Genomic DNA, 22,930 nt, shown 5'->3' with positions numbered 1-22,930 from the left:
ATTAATTAGGTGGTAGCTTAATTACTCTAGAGATTTGTTTATATTTTGAAACTTATTAATATATTTATTACAATAAAGAATTGAATTTATATTGTTTATATAACCCTTCTCTATCACTAAAATATGCTTGCAAAAAAATATTGATAGTGTATTTATATTATTTAGGCTTAATAATAATAATAATAATAATAAAAACTTCTAACCTTCTAACTAAATCTTTTAAAAGTCTCGTTTATAGTTGTAATTAATTTCAATTTTATTCATCCCTTAATTGTATTAAAAATCTGTATTTTTGATGAGGTGATACTGACGCCAAGAGTGAAAAAAGTATAAATTATAGTTAATGTCGCGTTATATGATTTCATATTTAATTAAACCGATCCATACAATTGAATATAATGTCTCATTTTTATTTAATTTCAAGGAATGAACAAAAGTGAAACCAAATAATGTGATTTTGGTTGCAACTATTTTTATTTTTAAATAAATTTTGATTAGAACAAGCTTTTGCTAGAAGTTTGAATTTTTTTAGTTATTAAATTTTATTTTTATAACAATAAGTTATAAAAAGAAACAAGAAGAGACTATCCTTCACTATCAACCTTCATCACTAGAGTTTTATTTTTATGATGTTCATATCATTAGCTTCAATTATTTCGTAGAAAATTACATGATTGAAAGTGATATTAACATGATTATTATTCTGTTTGCATAGTCTAGTAGTAATATTTTAAAATTTAGTGCGGCGAAAGTTTTCTGGCAATAACATATTGGATTTAGAGAGTTTTTCATTGGAGTTAAATTAGTTAAGCTTACATTAAATATCTTACCATACCCAATTTAAGATTTACACCAACTAAAGTAGTGGTAAGTTTCACTTTGTGATTGAAATTGCCCCTCCAAATTTCACAATCTTCTCTCTTATGTCACTACTATAGTTTTGTCTTCATTTTATCAAAATAAGGTTCATTTTGCCAACTAAACTTGACAACAAAGATTAAGTAAGGCTAATTTCATGGTTTTTTATAAATTAACATCACACATTTGACATTTTAACTCATTTTATCTTTTCAGCTTTAAATTGACGACCACTGATTTTCCGCTGCTACAGCTCCAATTTATAATAATGCTCCAATAATTTTCTGCCTATCTCATCTGAAGGGATAAAACGAGTCAAAAGGTCAAATTTAAAGAGTTTATTTTTCAAAATTATGAACTTCACATTAATTGACCTTCCGTGCCAAGTTCGGGGGATCTTTATTGTCCATTTTGTATTCTGATTAATCAAAATCGAGCAATAAATTTACAAAAGAGGCAAATATTCGTTTTTAATTTCGGATTGGAACTTCAACCGCAAAACATGTTTATGAGAGGCTATCGGGGCGAATTGTTAGGCTAGTCTTTCCAAAATTTAACTCACATGATCCGAAGGACTCGTCGGATGTTGCCTGTTACCAGAAAAAGTGATATAATTAGGATGTTAGTCTTGTGATTTAAAGAGAACTATTTTTTGCTTGCTTGATATATAGGCTACAATTTGCTATCAAATTCCAATCCCAAACTAGGTCTATATCTAGTGTTGACTGTTTTTTTTTCTTTAGTTGCATTTTCCAAAACATTTATTCCAGACCATTTTTCAAAGTTTTTTTGTTATGCTAAAACACTTAGTTTTTATTATTGAGAAGGTTGAACAAGTTCATGTAATAATTCAATGGTCTAATATTTTCTTTTTTGCTAGAGATAAAAGAGTTATCAAATGGATTTTTATTTATAAATTACATTAGTTCATTGTTACAGATACAGTCAAAGCGGAGCTGGGATTTCAACATGGGAAAGAAAAAATTGTAACATATAATATATGAAGGAGGCAATTTTAAAAATTAGGGAGGGTTGAATTGTAAAATATTAAAAAATTTGGATGCTAATTTTGATATTTTTGAAAAATTGGAGGGGGCTATGTCAGTCCCATGCCTCCCTTTCAAAGCGACAATTTTTTTTATAAATAATATTATAAACAATGTCAATAGACTTGGTATTCATTTTTCAAATAACTTTATTTATTTTTTAATTTAATTTTTGCCAATGCTTGATATTAAAATTCCTTAAATCTTGAACCTCACTTTTGGCGACTAGGCATTAGATCAAGAAATCTTTGGTCACAATCCTATAATTATTTAATAATTAAGAAATCAAGATAAATGGTTAAGTGTATATAATAAGCTTTTATGAGTTACATTTTTTATTTGTTTTTATCATCATAGGTAAAATGTTCGAATTAGGGTTACAAAGTCAACGTCATTAAGGGAATATTGGCATAAAATTATTATAGAATTGATACTAGAAATGATTAGTGCTGGATATGATGACAATGATAAAGTTAAAAATTGAATTATGTGTTAAACCATCATTAGAGAAAGCAACTAAAACTAAATCTCATTGGTTTCATGTAGGAATTTTGGGTATCTTAGGGAACTTTTCCCCTAATAATAAATTCTTTTTTTTTTGTTTGAAGTTTTGCTTTTTAGGGTTTGCATTAGATAATCTAATCCATTTATTTATGGAGACCAGTGTCACATTCATTCTTCACTTTATGGCTACATGTTTGGACATGGCACACGTGAATTTCGACTCATCTTATCATCTTCTCTTTACAGGCAAAGGGTGCATAAAAACCAAACCTAACCGATAAATCAAACCGATAATTTCGATTCTTGATAGTATAAAGAAAATGTTTTTTCAGTTCAGTATACAACAAACCGAAATAACCGAATCAAAAACTGTCCGAACTATCTGGCTCAGTTTGTTTGAACACGTTTAATTTGTTATAATTTTCGATAATTTTGATTTCAATTTTGAAAATATAGTCTATGATTTTTTTTCAAATTCATCGAATAAAAATCAAATTTGAAACAATTATATTTGAAGTTTAAAAAATTCAAAAAGTAAATTCAATAACTTGACATAGAAATGATGTCAAATTTGTGGAGGCATAATCAAAACCAAAATTTATGCTAATTGCTAATTACCTGTATAAATTTGAGTGACTGTTTTGTTAGAGTTTCTTTGAATACCTTTTCAATTGGCCGAATATTCGACCGGCCCATCTAGGCCCACAAGACTTAAATTGAATTTAGATGCATAATTTAATTTTCAAAACCGATCCAAATTCAAACCCGCATTAGCTTTATTCTTTTGGGGCATATTTGAATTTATCTTAATTAACATTTTACTTCCACCCGAAAAGCTAAATCCGTATAAATTCAATTAATGTACTTGACTTATTTAATAAAAATTAAATATGAAGAGGTCTAGACCGGACTTAATTTCGATTTTTCACCAAAACTTTACATAAATCCAAAAATTAACCCGAATCCATATTAATTCAAATGGATTGGACTTCAATAATAAAAACTAGATCTAAACTAAATCCGAGCCAAGCCAGGCTTGGACTTGCATATAAAAGAACTGGCCCGAACCTACCCGAGCCCGACCATAGTTTTTTTCCTTTCTAAAGGATAATCTTTCATGGGAGTAAGTCAATAATAATACACATAATACATAAGCTAAATTTCAACTAACATGTAATAGGTAGATGTGGCCATTGAAGCTTAAGATACCTTACATTATACGTTAGCAGCAATAGCTTTTGCATATTTCAGAAAAACCAACAATTAAACACACATCATGTTTTGGAATTACAGAGTCCAGGATTTTGTCCTGGAATAGCTATACATACCGTTACGCGTCCGGATTTTATTCATCATCGTCGTCGTCCTCTTCTTCTTCTTCATCCTGCAAATAGTTAAGTCGGTTAATAAGGAATCGGAATTAAAGGGAATTCAAGTATAACATAGAATTTCAATATATTTGCTTAATCACAGAGATGCAAAGTTACTTCTTTAACGAACTGAATTGAGATTACATATAGAAACCAATGATTGTTCCCTTGAACTTGAATAAGAAAACAACAAACATTCATTTCTCCGTTCCAACTTACGATAAAATCAAAAGCATGTAAATTCATGGTGTTGAACAAAAACAACCATAACTTGTCATTATGTCCAAAACCACAAACTTTGACTATTTTGATCTTTCTAACCAAGTTGGAGAGGCGAAATAAACCTTTATTGAATAAAAATATGTAGAAAACTCGATCAACATAGACATCTATGTTGTAAGGAAACTTCGAGTCCTATTTTTCGGCATTTCGTCTCCATTTCTAGAAAAACATCTAAGACTCCGAAACTTTATAATTGTAACCTATTGTTGTAAAAGATATTGTTTCACCGTCTTTTGTTTCTGTGCATAATAGCTACACGAGGATTATACTAATATGACATCCTAAACCATGAAATTGACCACAACTCCAGATTCGGTCATATGAAGCCATGAATTTGCATCAATAAATCCCGGATAATATAGTTTGATCTAAGAGCCAGAGCACGCTCAATGAATTGAAAGTTGATAAAGCAGAAAAAAATAGTTGAACATATTAAAGGGTGACAGAGATTTGCCTCTTCACTTTCATCATCACGCCCAGCAGGAGAATTGTCCGACTCTTCATCAGCATCCTCCTGATCTCCTTTTTCCTGTGCAAGAAATGCCGTATTTAGAAAATCAGGAAACAAAATGTACAGCATGCGACTCTCGAGAAAAAAGTTAATTTTTTAAAAAAATGCACCTGTTTTTTGTTGTAGGCTATCATTTGCCTTTCATAATCTGATTTTCTTTTCACAGCTTTGGCTTCAAAAGGCGCTTTTTCCTGTTGTTTAACATCCGATTACAGGAGCAAGAGACAAATCGGTAAAAAAAGGACTTCTAAAGTGAAGAAGCAAGTCATGATGCTAGTTTTTTTGGACTAATTTAAACATTCATGTGATTACATGCTAATCTCCGACTCGAAACATAAACTTTTGTTTAGTTCAAATATACTATAGAATTCATTTATTTCCAAATGAATGAATTCATTTACTAATTCATTTGACAAATACATGATCAATTCTACAAACATAAAAGATCGAGTTACTGAATGAACTTTTAAGTAAATCAAAAGCAAATATATTCATTTATAAATAAATTCGACAAAATTTAATGAAATTCATTTGAACCATTACCAAACACACCATAAGAATCAGTATGTCCCAAATTTCAACTGTCAATCCATTTAAGAGCTAGCTCTACGATGTGAATTACTAGACACTATCTGTAGGATAAGAAACTAATTCGCATATAATGTTCAAATAGAATAACAATCAAAATTGCTGGAAGTTAAGATATTTTAGTACTTACTGCTTTCGACATTGATTTCCACTTCTCCCCTGCAGCCTTCCCCACCTTCAATCGATTACATGATTCAGTAATCAAGTTCAACTTCTTAATCAATATGTTTTAAATCATCTATTAAAGCTAACCCGGAAAATCTGAAATTTCTATTAGCTGCTTACAGCTGAGACAGCTTTGACATTGGGATGCTCTTCTTTGAAAATCTTTCTGAAATCTTCTCTGCAAATATGTAATCACATCACATTAAACATTTTTAGCATATCATCATAACAGAAAGCTCGAAACTATCTCAACATCGAAGAACGTGTGACTTACAGAAAGACAAAGAAAGCACTAGGAGGCCTTTTTGGCTTGTTAGGATCTTTCTTTTCAGGTTTACTTTTCACATTTTGTTTCTTGATACTCCTTTCAGGCTTCAGTGCCGCTTTTCGCTTTCCTAAACTGCTGAAAGAAAAGCAAAAACTCTTACATATATATGCATAAAATGTACAAATTTGCAAATTAAATTATGAACTTTAGCGTGTTTTGCAATTACAACACGAACCTTAAATTTTAGTAATATTAAATCATAACTATCAATTTTTTACAATGCGGTATTTTAAACCATTTTCTGATAAGATACCGACGTGGACACCAAAATATATTGTTCCGGCATCCACATCAACATTCTTTTATCGAAAAATTGCTAGGTGTTCTGAATTACAAAATTTGATAGTTTTCCACTGCCGAGATTCAAAATTCGTATTGTAATTGCAAAACACCTTAAATTTCCAAATTTGATTCGCATTTAATCTTTTATAAAAACCGAAAATACCTATTCGCTACCGGCTTTGAGACATCCTTCTTATCATTCTTTGCTGCATCCTTTCCCTTGGTAAATTTCATTGCTGAAATCAAATTGCTAGGCGAAGAAAACTAATTGGTTATTTATGAACAACAGTAAAAGCAAAAGATCTGAAGTAAAAATCACCAATAAAGCACCTAAATTAATCAGTTTAAGCTAGAAAATACAACAAATTGAACAATTTTCAACTAAATTATTATACTAAAAAGTCCCAAATTAAGAAATCAACCAAAATATCAACTCAATGAAGAAAATTTATGCAATAAACCCTAACAACTTAAGCACTTAATTAGTCAACAGGATCATATAAAGATTCAAACTTTATCATCTAAAAGAGCAATTCAATGGGAAAAAGAAGATAAAAACAAGTACCCAAATGAAGTAATTAAAATTTAAGCAAGAAAATTTAATAAAATTAACAATACCCAACTAAGAAATTAATTAATAACTAAAAGAAAAGCATCAAATTAAGAAATTAATTAGAGATGATATTTATATATTACCTGTTGTATGGAAGAGGAGAGTATAGAGACAAAGCAAAGCAAAGATAGAGAAGAGAAGAATTGTGGGTAGATATTTGAAGGACACGTGGCAAGTGTTTTTAAGAAAATAGCTTGATTAAACCCAAAAAAATGGAATTTGTCTAGCTATGATCAAAGTGTTTAAAGTTAAGTTCTGTTTTTGGAATTTGATTGGTCCATGTCAGCATAGCTTCTTAGAGAATAGTTGTCTTTTAAATGAAAAATTATTAGACGCAACCGTTGCGCCATGTCATTCGTAACAAGCCAATGATGCGTTAGCCATGTGAAAAAAGTGATAGTAAAAAAAATTAAATAATAATTAAAAGATTCCCTATTGTAAATGCTCATTGGCTTGTTGCAAATATTCTTTTCCTTGGCAATTTGAGTTTATTATTTTGCCTTTTAAACCCTCTGCAAAATTATTTTTATAAATATTATGCTAATTTTTACAATTTTAGTTTATTTTACTTTTAAGAAAACCTATTGAAAACACATAATATAGATTAGTAGTTATTGAAAATTAACGAAAATTAATCATTATTATTTTTTAATTTTTAAATTAGTCAAAACCACAACCTAGTCGGGTCAAACCCCTGACCTCGAGTGTGTATATATATATATTAGTAAGAAATAGATAAAAGATATTATTATTATTTTTTATTTTATTTTTACGTAAAATTTGGGGTCGAGAAATTTTTATTTAAAATTTTGATCGTTTTCATTAAATATAGATCTAGATTATCTGCGACTCTCCACAAAAAAAAAAGAGTACAAATACAAACAGGATTCGAACTTATTATTTCTTTTGATCAAATACAAACTGAATTCGGACTTAGCATAATTTTTATTTAAATTAAGAAGAGTTTGATAGATATATAGACATAAGTCAATATTAAAAGATTACTTACCAAGTAAAACTCTTCTAATCCCGACTCTTGCAAGATTATAATAATTTCAAAAACTGAACGTTAATTAGCTCACAATTTACTGCATCTTCATCGGAGCAGGTAGAGATTCAACCGCCAAATTTATTCATCTGTATATACGTATTTGCATGCAGCTAATAAGTTTTCTCTTTTTGTTTCAGACGTTAAAGAATGGAGAAGACGGTGTCGAGTTGGTCAGACTTAGATAGCGATCTTTTACCCGAAATAGCTGATCGAATAAGTTGTCTGCGGGATTTTATCATCTTTGGCGCGGTATGCAAGTCATGGCGATCAGTTGCTTCCCGGGAGAAGTTCAAGAAATCCAAAGTTCCGTGGCTTTTGATGGAGGATCGAGATGAGGATGATTACAGCCTACGTAAGTTTTTCGACCTTTCGAAAGATGTAATTTACGGAATCAATCTTCCAGAGCTTTGCGATAATAAATATTCTTTATCTTCACATGGATGGTTTTTGACGGTTGAGACGGACGTACGATTCAGTCGAGTAAGTCTTTTGAATCCTTTTTCGCTCGCGAGAATTGATCTGCCACGCCCTTTTGCTCCTCAAGTCATCAACTTTGCCTTATCCTCCAGTCCAAGTGTGGTATCAGATTTTACAATCATGATCGTTTACTTTTCACCTGGAATGGGATTGACCAAATTAGGGTTTCTGAAAAATGGAGACCGCAAATGGACTGACGTAGACCTCGAGTTGAATACATTTAAGGGGAGTATCACACACCGCGATGTGAGTATCACATATTACAATGGTCGATTCTATATTGCTCAAATTGTTTATTCTCTACAAGGATTTGTTGTTCATGAAATCGACATTCAAAATTCTAAATCGGTTTCTACAAGTAGGAAGTTGTTTACCGATAGCTTTACGCGTGTTCGTAATCATCCATTTTGGATAGTTGAATCATCTGGAGTACTGATGATGGTCACTTGGAGACAGGATTATGTGTGGAGAAATTCCCGCGGGACTGTTATCGGCACTATTTATTCTCATGCCACACATTGCGAGTTTATAGTTGAAGAGATTAACTTTGAGAAAGGAGAATGTAAAAAGGTGACTAATTTAGGAGATGCAGCTTTTTTTCTGGGACGTTTTTCTTCTTTCTCGGTTGATGTATCGAATTACTCAAGATTTAAGTCCAATCACATTTACTTTATTGAAAACTTTCAAGATATTTGGACAGATTGGAGAGGAGCAGGTGTTGGTGTTTATAACATGATCGATCGATCAACAAAGTCGTTTTTTAGTAAGGGAGACCGTGGTTATCGTAGTTCATATCAATGGATTCAACCGAGACTTTAACCGTGATACTACGTAGGTTTGAGTGTTGAGGAGGGTTCATAAACTTTACACATTTATATTTCAATCCACTAAATCCGAGGATTGAGGAAGTAAGTTCTGTTTTCAACTAAACTTATTGTAAATTTAATATTTATAGTAGTTATAAAAACGGAATTCGGATTTTATTTGATATGATTTGATAAATCTGATAAAATTATAATTGGGATATTATTATTCGTTTTATGTTTCTGGTTTCGAACTTTTCTGAATATATTTGATTCGCATGGGAAAAATGGGGTGTTCGTTTAGTGGTTGTTTCTGTGATAATATAATTTGGAGTCTGAAACTCATCGTCCTTCTGAGATTTAAGAGCATGCTTATGATGCTTTGTAGAAATTAGTAATATTATTAATTTCTAATTTGTGAGTAAGATTAGGTGCCCGTTTGGAACAAAAAAATCATTAAGATCCAAGTTAAAAAACTAGCTGAACATGAAGGTTTAAATTGTAAATTATAGCCCCATATAATTCATAATTACATTGTACGTGAACTGTAATTTATGAGTAAAATTGTAAAATACTTTTGTTGATAAATTTTATTTTTTCGTCAAAATAGACTTATATGACATTGACACCAACTTAATCTGATAGGTAATTTTATTATTAATTATATTAACCACACAATCCATAAATTTTAAGATTTTTAAAATAGCAAAAACATTTTAAGCACAGTTTTCTTATTGTGTATAGGGGATATGAATATATGATAATTTAATCAATATGTACTCTATTTTTTTATTACTTAAAGACCAATTAGACCATTGGCCTATTAAATTTTGATATTTTTATAAAGATAAAAATCAATATTGTATATTAAGAATATAGTAACAATATATACAAAGTTTTTTTTTTATATTTTTATTAAAATAGTAATCAATAATGTATTTTTTTAAAAGTAAACTCCTAATTTTACAAATATTTTCAAAAATATTTTTTAAACAACGTTAATAATAAATTTTATTATATTAATTATAAATTATTTTCTATTTGAATTTTGTTACATTTTTAGACTTTTATGAAGAAAATATAAGTTTAAAAATCAAATTAATCTTTATTTCTAACAATTCGATCGTTTGCTTTAGTCAACTAAATGAAAAAAAATATTAATTAATTAGATCAAATATCAAGGAACTTTTTTAATACAAGGTTTATTCTTGGAGGGATTCATTATATTCATAGCCATGGATATGTGCATTGTGATTTGAAGCCTAAGAATGTTCTGCTTGTGTCGACTAGTGGCCGTAAATTTGTTCCGAAGATTGGTGATTTCGGGTTGGCGAAGTGATTCTAACATTGGAGGGACTACTAAATATATTGCGCCGGAGACTGTCGTAGATAATATTCAGGAGACTCCGTCTGATATTTGGGCGCTCGGATGCATTGTTTTTGAGATGTTAACAGGAAAGAAGGTTTGGCATGGTCTCACAGATGATGAGATTTTGGAAAAGATCACTGATTAATTCCTCCGAATTGCCTTAAATTCCATCTCAGATTTCAAAGGATGCAGAGGATTTTTGAGAACATCTTTATTGAGTTGGGATTGTTGGAAACTCATGTCAAAAATTGGTATGATGTTTTTGGTTTCTTTTAGCTGTTGCTATATTCATTGATTTATTATACAATAGAAAATGTTTAATTGAGTATATATCTTTAAAGTTAGAATTGCAATTTCAAACGTTGAACAATTTCTATCAAAAAAATGCTGATGTACGTGGACGCCATAACAATTTTTATTCTGGTGTTCGCATCAGCATTTTTTACGAATTTATTGTTTCGAATTGTAAAATAATAATTATTCATGTATTAAATTGTTAGAATTAAAAGTTCGTGTTAAAATTATAATTTATTAAAACAGTTAAGCTATTGCTTTATGACAATTAACCTTGTGCTTAGTCATTAGCAACTAGCAAGTAGAATGCCCTTTTTTGTAGAATGAAATAATTTAAATAATTTAGACTCACTATTCATAGATTAATTGAACTCATAGGTCAATGTTCAATCAATTTCAAAGGATCTTCATCCTTAATTTCAAAGAGAAACCATTAATCTCAAATGACCGGAAAGTTGAAGACAACTTAACAATAGTGAAGTTATTCTCTTGTATGATTTAATAAATGAACAAAGGATCATTTTACCCCCCGAACTTGGCGCAAAGTATCAAAAATGTCCAAATTAGCGAAACCGGATCACTTTTACCCTGAACTTGGCAAAACCGTTTCAAAAACACCCCTATGCTGATGTGGCACCCTAATTGGAGAGTGAGATTTTAATTTTACTCTAATTAACCCTAATTAACTTAATCTAATTAAATATTTAACCCTAATTAATCTATTTTAATTAAATCTTTAATTTAAATTTTAAAAACAATAAATTTATCGGATTTTTTTTTACACCACCGCCGCCGCTATCCGTCTTCCTCCACCTCTACCAACCACCACCCAAAATTCATCAACCACCGCCCAAACCCAACAACAACCGCCCGAAACCCACCCACCACCTATTTCAAATTCTCCGGCGAACCCAGATCTGGAAACCCAGATCTGGGTTCGAGTCGGTTCGTCTCAGAGACGAACTGTTCGTCTCTGAGAGACGAACCGAGTTCGTCTCTGAGAGACGAACTGTTCGTCTCTGAGAGACGAACCGAGTTCGTCTCTGTGAGAGACGAACCGAGTTCGTCTCTCAGAGACGAACCCAGGTCGTCTCTCACAGAGACGACCTGATTCGTCTCTGTGAGAGACGATGGGTTCGTCTCTCAGAGACGAACTCCGGTCGTCTCTGTGAGAGACGAACCCAGGTCGTCTCTCACAGAGACGACCAGATTCGTCTCTGTGAGAGACAAACTGGGTTCGTCTCTCACAGAGACGAACTGGGTTCGTCTCTGAGAGACGAACTCCGGTCGTCTCTGTGAGAGACGAACGGAGTTCGTCTCTCAGAGACGAACTCAGCAGCTGCCGGAAAACTTTCCGGCAGCTGCTGATTATAATTTAAAAAAAATTAAAATTATTTTGTAAAAAAATACGAAAAAATCCTTCATATTTTTAGTTAATTTAGTTTTGATGTATAAAGTTTTTAAATTAAATTGTTTTTTTTAATTATTAGGGACTAATTTATAAAATATTAAAAAAATTAGGATCATTATAAATATTTCACCATTAAAAACCACCTAGGAAAAAAAAAACACCCCTAAAACCAGAAAGTGTGCCTCACTCTCTTAGGTGAGAGTGGGGAGGGGGGTTTTTGTACCAAATTTGACAAGTTCAGGGTAAAAGTGATCCCGTTTTGCTAATTTGGACGTTTTTGATACTTTGCGCCAAGTTCGGGGGGTAAAGTGATCCTTTGTTCTTTAATAAATGATTAAGATTTTTTTTTTCACTCAAGATTAATCAACACAAGAAAAAAATAATCACTAATTATGCTTCACTTAACTATAGTGAAGTTATTCTTTTTTTTTTTTTTGAGAATAATGAAAATTTCATTAATAGAGAAATAAAAATACAACTTGATCAAATATTGAATATATCAATATATTCAAGAGGTACAATAATAGAATATCAGTAAAATAACAAAAAATCATATCTAATTTCTTCAATCGCATTGACGGAGCTCTTTGAATGTGCAACTCGGCGATCCGTCCGCTCCACTCGAAGGTTATTTTAAACCACAAATCGACTCTTTGGTCTTTGAATGAGTCCGATTGAGAGAATATTAGAAATAAGATTTCTACTGATAGCACTTCAGATCTACGTTCCGTAGATAATTCCATCAAGGAAATAGCAAAACCCATAAAGGGTAAGAGCCAGAACTCCACTAAGGAAGACAAAACATCCATAAAGGAAGAAAGAAAAAACCAACAGATCTCAGATCTGTGATTATTGACGTAAAATAAACTAAATACGAGATTTAAAGAGAAAACGAGAAGGTAGGGAGGTGATTTTGAACCAAACAATGGCCAAAATCACCTCCCTCTTGTTACGGCTAGGGTTTCTGTGAAGTTATTCTTTTGTATGATATAATAAAGGCCTAATGTCTTAAAAAAATCCCGACCTTTTAGCCCCTTTTCAATTATACCCTGACGTTGAAAATTTGTCAATTTTACCCTATTTTGCATTTTTGTGTTTCAATTGTACCCTGAAATATTAAATTAACGTCTTTTTTACTTGAAAAAAATAATTAAAAACATCTTTCATATCTAGCATATATTAATTGATGTTTTTAAAATTTATTTAAATTTAGTTAAATTAATTAAGAATTTAAAATAGTGTTAATTTGATTATGGTTTTTAGTTAGTTTTAATAATAAATGACTTATTTGTACTTTTTTTGAAGAAAAATGAATTTAATTTCATCTTTAGACTTAGTTAATTGAATGATTTCATCATTTAAGTAAAAAAATTAACAAAAATTAAAAAATTGGGATACAATTGAAAACGGAAAATTCAAAAGTGGGTAAAATTGACAATTTTTCAACGTCAGGGTGGAATTGAAAAAAAGTCTAAAGGTGAGGGGGTTTTGAGTGATTAGGCCTATAATAAATGATAACTAATTATATATAACTCAAGATTAAACAACACAAGAAAAAAATGTAGAACCCATTACAGTTTTAAAAAAGACTAGTTTGGTGTGTACGTACACTGCACGTGGTTTATGATTTTATTATTTATCATGATTTATATTTGAGATGGTTGAGCATATTTTTTTAATTATAAATATATCATGGTTTATATTTGAAGTTGTTATGTCGTTTTCTTTTTCTACATTTATCGGTATTTATATTTAATAGGACATGATTAATTAATATAATAATTACTAGTGTGTTCCGTTATTATATAATATATAATAATAAATATAAAAATATATGATTGTAAATATTATACGATAAATCATATTTATAATTAATTAATTGATAATATATTTGAGATTGTTGAGCTATTTTTAAATTCTATATTTATCGTGAATTAAGATTGTATACGTGGTTTTTTCTTTTTATGTTTAATAGTATTATTTAAATATAAAATTGAAAAATTGAAAATTAAATTTATAGTATTAATAAGCTAAGACATGTAGAAGACTTCATGGTATTCATAAATTACAATATATTAGTACTGCATATTTGATTAAAATTAGGAAAGGAACTTTAAGTAGTTGATTAGTATTAGAAAAAATTTATAATAGTTAAAGTTGGAAAGATAGGTAGAGAATATGAAAGTGTTAATTACGTACTAAGTAGTTGATTAGGATTTAGAAAGATTTTTAGAAGGATTCTGATTCCGTACTGATCTCGGATTCAAACGTATATATATTTGAATGCAGTTCATAAATTCAAAAGAACTAGAAATATTACTGATCGAATTAAATGAAGTAGACAGTGGCCAATTGGTCAAATATACATACCGATCTTTTATCTCAAATCGCCGATCGAATTAATTGTCTGCGAGATTTTATAATCTTCGGCTCAGTGTGCCGGTCATGGCGATCAGTTGCTTCGCCGGACAAATTCAACAAATACCCCAAAACTCCCTGGATTTTGCTCGATGATCAAAACGACGAGGACGAACACAGTCCCCGTAAATTCTTCAATTTTTCAAACCATGCAGTTTACGACATTGATCTACCACGACCTAGCGAAATTAAATTTTATTCTTATCTTAACGAATCACAGTATCTTTATTCTTCCAAAGGATGGTATTTAACTGTTGGTAATGATTTAGGGTTAAGTCTTTTGAATCCTTTTTCGCTCTCGAGAATTGATCTGCCACGTAAGAATTTAATCGATTGTTATATTACCGATTTCGCCTTATCAGCTAGTCCGAGTGACGTATCGGATTTTACAATCATGATCGTTTATTTTTCAAGCCAAACAAGATTCACAAAATTAATTTTTGGAAGAATGGAGATCGTGAGTGGACTGACATAGAAAAACTCGTATTGTATGCAAAAGATGCGAATATCACACATCACAATGGTCGATTCTATACTACTTATACTTCTGGTTATCCTCCACCACGAATTTATGTTCATGAAATTGACATTCAAAATTCTGAATCCGTTTTAATACCAAATAAGTCGTTTAACGTTCGCTCTTTGCGTGGTCGTGGTCGTGGTCCCTTTTGGACAGTTGGATCATCTCGAGGGCTGATGATTGTGACTTGGAAATTGGAATTTCCTGATTCTCAGATGATTGACGACTGTTTGATTATTAATGGCGATCTTTATTCTCATGTCCCGCATTTTGAGTTTGTAGTTCAAGAAATTGACTTTGAGAAAGAAGAAAGTAAAAATGTGAGTGATTTAGGAGATGATGCTTTATTTTTGGGATTTAACTCTTCTTACTTGGTTGATGTATCCAATGATTCAAAATTTAAGTCAAATCATATATACTTTATTGAAAATTCTCAACGTACTTGGTCGTTTCGCAATGGAGGAGGTGTTGGCGTTTACCAATGTTTTTAAAACCGGACCGGAGATCGAACCGGCTTCGTCGGGGGTTCACGGTTCGACCGGTTCAACCGGGTTCAACCGGATTTTTTAATTATAATAAATATAAATTATTTAAATTAAAAATATGTATCATAACTATAAAATATGATAAAATATTTAAATAAAATTATCTTTAAATAGAATTTATTATCAAATGTGTGAAATATAATAATAATTGATCAATATTTATCTGTGTATAGAATAATTATATGTATGAGAAAAACTATAATTTTTAAAAAACATAACTTTTAATTTAACTTGTCATTATATTTTAATTTTAAAATAATTTATTATGAATATAATTATATAATAATATTCAAGAGATAAATATATAATTTTTAAATTTTAATAATTAATAATATTTAAATAAAAAATATAATATAGTATGTTATAAATAAAAATATGATAATATGTAAAAAAAAACAATTATAATTTTTTTCATGTAATATAATTATAAATAATTAATATTTAAAAATATATTTTCTTGATTTATATTTAAGAGTATATAATAATATTAGAGAGAGTTGGTGTTTTTTTTAGTGAAAATTTTATTTCATAAAAGTTAAAATGACATGTGAGAGAAAATAGTAAGAGTAATTAATATGAGAGAGAAAAATCAATGCACATGGGTGAGAGAAAGAAAAGACACACATGGTAGGGGCCACAAATGTACTTTCTAGCCAAAAAAAGTGTTTTTTTGCCTATTTTATTAAAAACCGGATTTGTCCGATTTTTGGGCAAAATCCGGTTTTTCCGGTCAAATCCGGTTTTTGACCGGTTTTGACCGGTTTTTTAATATTCCGATTTTAACAGAAAACCGAACCGGACATCCAGCCGGTTCCCGGTTAATCCGGTCCGACCGGCCGGTCCGGTCCGGTTTTCAAAACATTGGCGTTTACAGCATGATTGATGGATCATCGAAGCCGCTTTTCAGCAAGACAGATTCCGGTTATGGCTGTTCTTGTCAATGGATCGAACCAACACTCTAACTGTGATACTGTGTAGGCCGGAGTGTCGAGAGGAATCGAATAGGGTTTATAAATTTTCATTCATATTTAGAAAGAAAGTAAGAATTTTGAAGCTTTATAGTGTTATTTATTTTTGTTTTTTATTGTAAGTGTATTAGTTTTTTCTTTTTTTGATGGCATTTATTGTTTGAGATTTACTATTAATCCCTTCTTAATGATGGATAATGAGGTTCGTTAATAACTTAGGATGTTTGTCAATTTGTCCGACTGAAAAATTTGCTTACAAATATGACATGGAAGCTGTATTTATGTACTGTTGATTCATATAAGGTTGAGTTAATGTTTACGCACACAGGATATAGATCTAGTAATAATCATTGATTCGATCAAGGAAATTATTATCAGTTTAAAATCCTAGAACTTAAGAAAAATTGAAGATTTTAGAGATTTGTTCGTCTTTGGTCCTAATGTTTAGTGCTGATGTTTGGTTTTGAGTTTAGATTTAGATTTCAGATTCATATTGAAGATGATATTTGGAAAAAATGAAACTTCAACGGATCGAGCAATTTAATAGTCCAACCGAACGAGATTAAATTAAGACCCTCACACTAACAGAACTGTGATAATCGTTGAGAGTTAAGATGGTATTTTAATGAGACTCTAGGCTTAATTATTAATCCTTTCGAATAATTTTTTTTATCTTTTGTTGTTCTATAACTAGTTAATTTACTTGTTAGATTAGAGTTTAAAATATCACATTTTTTTTTATTTTTTATATGATTTTTATAATTGTACTTTAATCTCTTTAATAATTGTACTTTAATTAAAAATTTGAGTGATTCAGTTAAATGGACTTAGAAAGTAAATTCTTATTTTATTTTAGAGAGTTATAATTAGGATCAAATATTTATTTCAAAATCAGTTATGATCGATACCCGCATATTTACATTATGAGTAGTGGTAGAATCATGATTTCTATTCAGGAGGCGAGATTTTTTTGATCAAATCATATATCGTGCAACCAATTTTTTAGTTTTTCTATATGTTCAATTTAAAAATATTTTAAAGAAGATCATTAAAATTTGTGATAATCCTTAAAGTACCGTTCTTTTCCAAAATAATTACAAAAATTTGGGTCATGAATTACTAATTACATTCGATCAACTCTTAAAATTTATAAAAAGTTGGGACCATTGTATTTAAAATTTAAAAGAAGGATAGTTTGAATCTAAACTCTTAAATTTTTTGTATTTAGTTATTTACCATCTATTTATATAATTATAGTATTTACCTCATCACTAAAGGTCGTTAAAAAAATCATGTATATAAATATTAAGTTTGAAAACTAATAGTTAAATAAGTATTTTTACTAAAAATGAAGAACTATTTAAAAAATAGTCCAAAACAAGAAAAACCCTATAAATTATCGTCAAATAAGAAGAGTTTAGGTTTATGAGTTTCCAATTTCCATGCAGACAGTAAAGAAGTAGAAACCCTAAGCTTGTCTTTCATTATGACGAATTGGTCAGAATTGGACTGCGATCTTTTATCTGAAATCGCCAATCGAATAAATTGTTTGCGAGATTTTATCATCTTTGGCGCGGTTTGCAGTTCATGGCGATTAGTTGCTTTGCCGGAGAATTTCAAAAAATCGACCAGAGTTCCGTGGCTTTTGCTGGATCGAGATAGGGATGATCATAGCCCCCGCAAGTTTCTCAACCTTTCGAAAGATGTAATTTACGGAATCAATCTACCAAAATATAATCTGCCAATATATAATTTATCGAATCGATTTAGTATTCGTTCTAATATTAAGGAAAACAACTATGTTTATTCTTCGAAAGGATGGTTTTTGAATGTTGATAATCATTCCCAATTATATCTTTTGAATCCTTTTTCGCTCTCGAGAATTAATCTGCCTGATTCTTTCAAAGAAATTGTTAAACATAGATTATTACTCAATTTTGCCTTATCCTCCAGTCCAAGCGTCGCATCGGATTTTATGATAATGATAATTTACTATTCGCATGGAACGATGAACGTAGGTTTTTGGAAAAATGGAGATTGCCAATGGACTGATGTAGACCTCAAATTGCATACATGTGATTTGGATATCACATACCACAATGGTCGATTCTATATTGTCTGCGATGTTGAATCTGGAGCAGAATATGTTGTTCATGAAATTGACATTCATAATTCTCAGTTTGTTTCGATAAGCAGCAAATTTCTCAATCTTTATCCCTCTCTATTGCATTTATGTAATCCATATTGGATAGTTGGATTATCTCGAGAACTGATGATAGTCACTTGGGGTTTGGATTACGAGTCTAGAGATGAGGATGGAGATATTAAAATTATCGAGGATCTGTATACACATTTTGAGTTTATAATTCAAGAGATTGACTTCGAGAAAGGATCATGTAAAAAGGTGACTAATTTAGGACATGAAGCTTTATTTTTGGGATTTAACTCTTCTTTCTTGGTTGATGTATCGAATGAATCAAAATTTAAGTCCAATCACATTTACTTTGCTGAAAACTTTCAACAAACTTATTCGTTTAAAAGTAGCGTAAGTGTTGGTGTTTACAGCATGATGGATGGATCATACGAGCCGCTTTTCAGTGAGGCAGACTCTGGTTATCGCTGTTCTAGTCAATGGATCGAACCAAGACCCTGATCCTTAGTTATGGGTGTAATCGTTATGACATGAGAAAATGTTGGAGTTTTTTGATTGATTACAAGTCCCTGACCCTTAGTGATGGGAGTAACCGATTCCCGCAAGATCGACTTTCGTACGTAATGTAGGACAAATGTGAAGTGGTTGGATATATCTAATGATCGGTTGGTTACATTCCTATTCTTAGTAGTAGAGTAGGTTGTTTCTTTTCATTTTCTAGTTTCTAAGTATTATCTTATTTAACATTATTATTACTGTTGGCTGGACATTCAAAGTTAGCCAGTCCTGCATTCCTATGCCCTGTTACATGATTATTTTTATTGCTTTATTATTAAAGTTGGTACTGGCTATAGTTTGAAAGCAACATTAGTACAAGGTTGGGTTGTGTAACTTATGATGATAATTTCCAGCATCCGAGTTCAATTTATAAGAAGAATTAGGGTTTATGAATTTTCATTTTTCATTGAGACCTTAAAGAAGTAGAAACCCTAATTATGAAGAAGACGGTGAGGACTTGCTCCGAATTGGACAGCGATCTTTTATCTGAAATCGTTAATCGAATCAATTGCCTACGAGATTTTATCATCTTTGGCGCGGTTTGCAGGTTATGGCGATCGGTTGCTTCGCCGGAGAAATTCAACAAATCGACCAAAGTTCCATGGTTTATGCCCGATCAAGATGAGGATGATCACAGCCCCCGTAAGTTTCACAACCTTTCGAAAGATGTAATTTACAGAATCAATCTACCAAAATTTCGTTTTTCTCCACCTTATAATTGGAAAAAAATTATGGGTCCTAATACTATGGAAAGAGACTATGTTTATTCTTCAAAATGATGGTTTTTGATTGTTGATGAGAATCATTTACAATTAAGTCTTTTGAATCCGTTTTCGCTCTCCAGAATTGATCTGCCACATTCTTTTCGTAACTCAAAGGATATTTTTAAACGTCAAAACATTATTAGTTTTGCCTTATCGTCCTCTCCAAGCGTTGCATCTGATTTCGTGATACTGGTAGCTTATATGTATGAATCAAATGATGTAAACTTAGGTTTTTGGAGAAATGGAGATCGCAAGTGGACTAACTTAGATCTCAAATTTCGTACCGAAAATGCGAATATCACATATCACAATGAGCTATTCTATGTTGCTCCTGATATTTATTCTTCAGCAGGATTTTCTATTTATGAAATTGACCTTCGAAATACTGAATCTGTTTCAATAAGCAGCAAGTCGTTTACAAATCCGTATCCGCCTGTGCTTTATGACAATCCATTTTGGATAGTTGAATCATCTCGAGTGCTGATGATGGTCTCTCGGAGAGACACTTCTAAGGATAAGGATGGGGATGGGGATGAGATTAAGTTGTTCAGGTGTCCTTATTCTCATGTCATGTATTGTGAGTTTATAATTCAAGAGATTGATTTTGAGAAAGGGGATTGTAAAAGGGTGAATGATTTAGGAGATGAAGCTTTGTTTTTGGGACATGCCTCTTCTTTCTTGGTTGATGTATCGAACGAATCAAGATTTAAGTCCAACCATAGTTACTTTGCTGAAAACTTTCTAGAGAAGTGGTCATATCCCAGGGCAGGAGGCGTTGGTGTTTATAGCTTGATCGATGGATCATCGGGGTGGTTCACCAAGTTCGACTCTCGTTATCCTTGTTCTAGTTATTATTGTTCTAGTCAATGGATCGAACCAAGACTCTGATACTCTCTGACGGGTGTAATCGAGTCCCATCGGTTGATTTTGTAAAAGCTTCTAATTATTATTTTTTATTGTTAAATGTTGGAACAAGCTAGAATTTGAAAGTAATATTAAAAAATTGCAGGACTGGCTGATTTTGTAAGCTAAGTTAATGATAATTAATTTAACTGCTTCATGATAATTGGTCTTCTGCCAGTCATTAGCAAGTAAATTCCCTTTAATCTACACTAACTTTCAGTTTTCTTCTTCTTCTTTTTGACAGGTTTTCTTCCATTAGTCGCATACAAATATTTATGCATCATAGTTTCATTTAATTGAGTTTACTTTTAACTGTTTTGAATTTTTTGTTTCATTTAATTAATTGCTTTAGATTTAATTGTTTTATAAATCATGAATTTTTAGCGTGATTTGCAATTTTAACACGAAGTTTTAATTTTGATAATGTCGGACACCAACTTTTGAATGTTTGCAATTCGAAATACCGATCAATTCATTCTCTGGCCAATCGTCTATAGAGCCATCCGAATCGGGATCGGAACCCGTGGTTTGGTTTTCTTTCTCGCCCGCTACACTAAGGATCTATTCCAGAACAACCTTCAAAGAAGACCCTAATTTTATCAAGATGTTATTCTTTAAATTTCTAAGTCTCATGCAAATGATTAGTAATAAAAAAAATAACTCGTCAATTGACGTTAATAATATTTATTTATTAATTTTTAAAATTAATTGACGTTAATAATATTTATTTATTAATTTTTAAAATTAATTGACGTTAATAATATTTATTAATAATTTATTATATGAATGAAATTTATTATAATCATACCAATGTGTGAGGATTTCTTCATTTGCAAGTGATCTAATTCGCAACAGGAATAATATTGTTGTGGGAGAATCCGAAGAATAGTAAGTTAGGAGGATCAGAAGTTTTGAGAACTTGGAATCTTCGAGGTTATCATATATTTTTATGTCATGCGACTTTAATTTTGTTTCTTGAAACTGTCGTAGAGGTGTCTCTCATTTTGGAAAGCAGCTTTGATTGGCACTTTTGTCTCATTTTATAAGGTTTAATTGAAACAAAAAAAATGTTTTTGATGATTTTACGATTCAGAGATTACGACACAATCTTGATTTTGACTATTGTTTTTTTAGCTCGTCATATTGCATAATAGCGACCAGAAATGGAAGGAGGATTTTTTTTCTCTAGTCGGTCGAAGGATGATCATTGATTTGATCAAGAAAATTGAGATTAATCTTTTGAACTTAAGGAGAGTATGTGGATTTGGTTTTGATGCTTGTATTTGAGTTTAAATTTATTTTTTGGGTTCATATTGAAGAAGATGTTTGTAAAGCTTGAAGTTTCAACAGATTGAACGGTTCACGGTCTAATCAAACGAGATTAAATTAAAACCCTCATACTCACGGAATTGTTAAGAGCCAAGATGACACTTTTAGCGGGATTTTAGGCTTAATAATTTTCATTTCGATTAATTTTTTATTTGTATATTTTGTTGTTTGTTTCATAGGAGTAGAGTTTGAAAGATTATATATTTCAATTTGTTATATGACATTCATAATTGTACTAACTCTTCTATGAATTTATATTTGATTAAAAATAATCAAGTGAATTTAGGTGATTCAGTTAAGTTGATTTAGAGAGTAAATTCTTATTCTACTTTACAAAGTTATAATTAGGATCAACTTTTTATATTAAAATCATTTATGTTACAATCTTACATAATGAGCCGTGGCAGAGTTAGAATTTTTATTCAGGAGCGAGATTTTATGATCGAATCATATATATTTCAACTAGATGTTCGATTTAGAAATATTAAAAAAAATTCATTAAAATGTTAGTATTTACCTCATCTATGTATATAGTTTTAGTATTTACCTCATTGCTAAGAGTCATTAAAAACCCACTAAAAAAACGTGTTTATAGTTGTTAAGTTTGGAAACATAATACTTAAATCAGTATCATTACTAAAAGTGAGGAGTTCCTTTGTAAATAGTCCAAAATAAAATAAAAACCTAAACTTGTATAAGAAGATTTCGTTTTTGACGAAAAAACAGTCCAAAGAATTTAAATCAGAGACAAATTAGAATATGATTAGAACGCGTGAATATATATATATATATATATTTGGATGCAGTAATTTGCGTAAAAT

At 30.7% G+C, this 22,930-nt stretch overlaps 3 protein-coding genes across 7 annotated transcripts; 2 read left to right on the top strand and 1 right to left on the bottom strand.

Moving 5' to 3' along the window:
- Positions 1–3,575: 3,575 nt before the first annotated feature.
- Positions 3,576–6,741, bottom strand: LOC126661337 (high mobility group B protein 1-like). Of its 5 annotated transcripts, none has more exons than XM_050355167.2 (8): positions 6,631–6,741; positions 6,098–6,184; positions 5,599–5,727; positions 5,445–5,502; positions 5,290–5,334; positions 4,685–4,762; positions 4,515–4,593; positions 3,576–3,792 (listed from the first exon to the last, which is right to left on the bottom strand). In XM_050355167.2, the coding sequence occupies exons 2-7, from the start codon at positions 6,166–6,168 to the stop codon at positions 4,564–4,566; spliced, it is 411 nt and encodes a 136-aa protein (XP_050211124.1). In that variant the 5' UTR covers positions 6,169–6,184; positions 6,631–6,741; the 3' UTR covers positions 3,576–3,792; positions 4,515–4,563. The 5 variants fall into 5 exon arrangements, with proteins under 5 accessions (XP_050211124.1, XP_050211120.1, XP_050211122.1 ...); XM_050355163.2 differs by having other exon boundaries at positions 4,515–4,589; positions 4,682–4,762; positions 6,631–6,740; XM_050355165.2 differs by having other exon boundaries at positions 4,515–4,589; positions 4,682–4,762; positions 5,599–5,724; positions 6,631–6,740.
- An 824-nt stretch (positions 6,742–7,565) lies between these two features.
- Positions 7,566–9,018, top strand: LOC126662191 (putative F-box protein At3g25750). The gene is made up of 2 exons (XM_050356088.2): positions 7,566–7,655; positions 7,736–9,018. The coding sequence occupies exon 2, from the start codon at positions 7,746–7,748 to the stop codon at positions 8,892–8,894; it is 1,149 nt and encodes a 382-aa protein (XP_050212045.1). The 5' UTR covers positions 7,566–7,655; positions 7,736–7,745; the 3' UTR covers positions 8,895–9,018.
- An 8,817-nt stretch (positions 9,019–17,835) lies between these two features.
- On the top strand, positions 17,836–20,841 carry LOC126661342 (uncharacterized). Its single transcript, XM_056104068.1, has one exon. The coding sequence runs from the start codon at positions 17,890–17,892 to the stop codon at positions 19,054–19,056; it is 1,167 nt and encodes a 388-aa protein (XP_055960043.1). The 5' UTR covers positions 17,836–17,889; the 3' UTR covers positions 19,057–20,841.
- Positions 20,842–22,930: the final 2,089 nt, after the last annotated feature.

Source organism: Mercurialis annua, linkage group LG8 (genome assembly GCF_937616625.2).
Source record: "Mercurialis annua linkage group LG8, ddMerAnnu1.2, whole genome shotgun sequence".
Lineage (NCBI taxonomy): Eukaryota > Viridiplantae > Streptophyta > Magnoliopsida > Malpighiales > Euphorbiaceae > Mercurialis > Mercurialis annua.
Note: the sequence above shows the minus strand (reverse complement) of the source record. Positions and strands in the feature narration are given on the sequence as shown.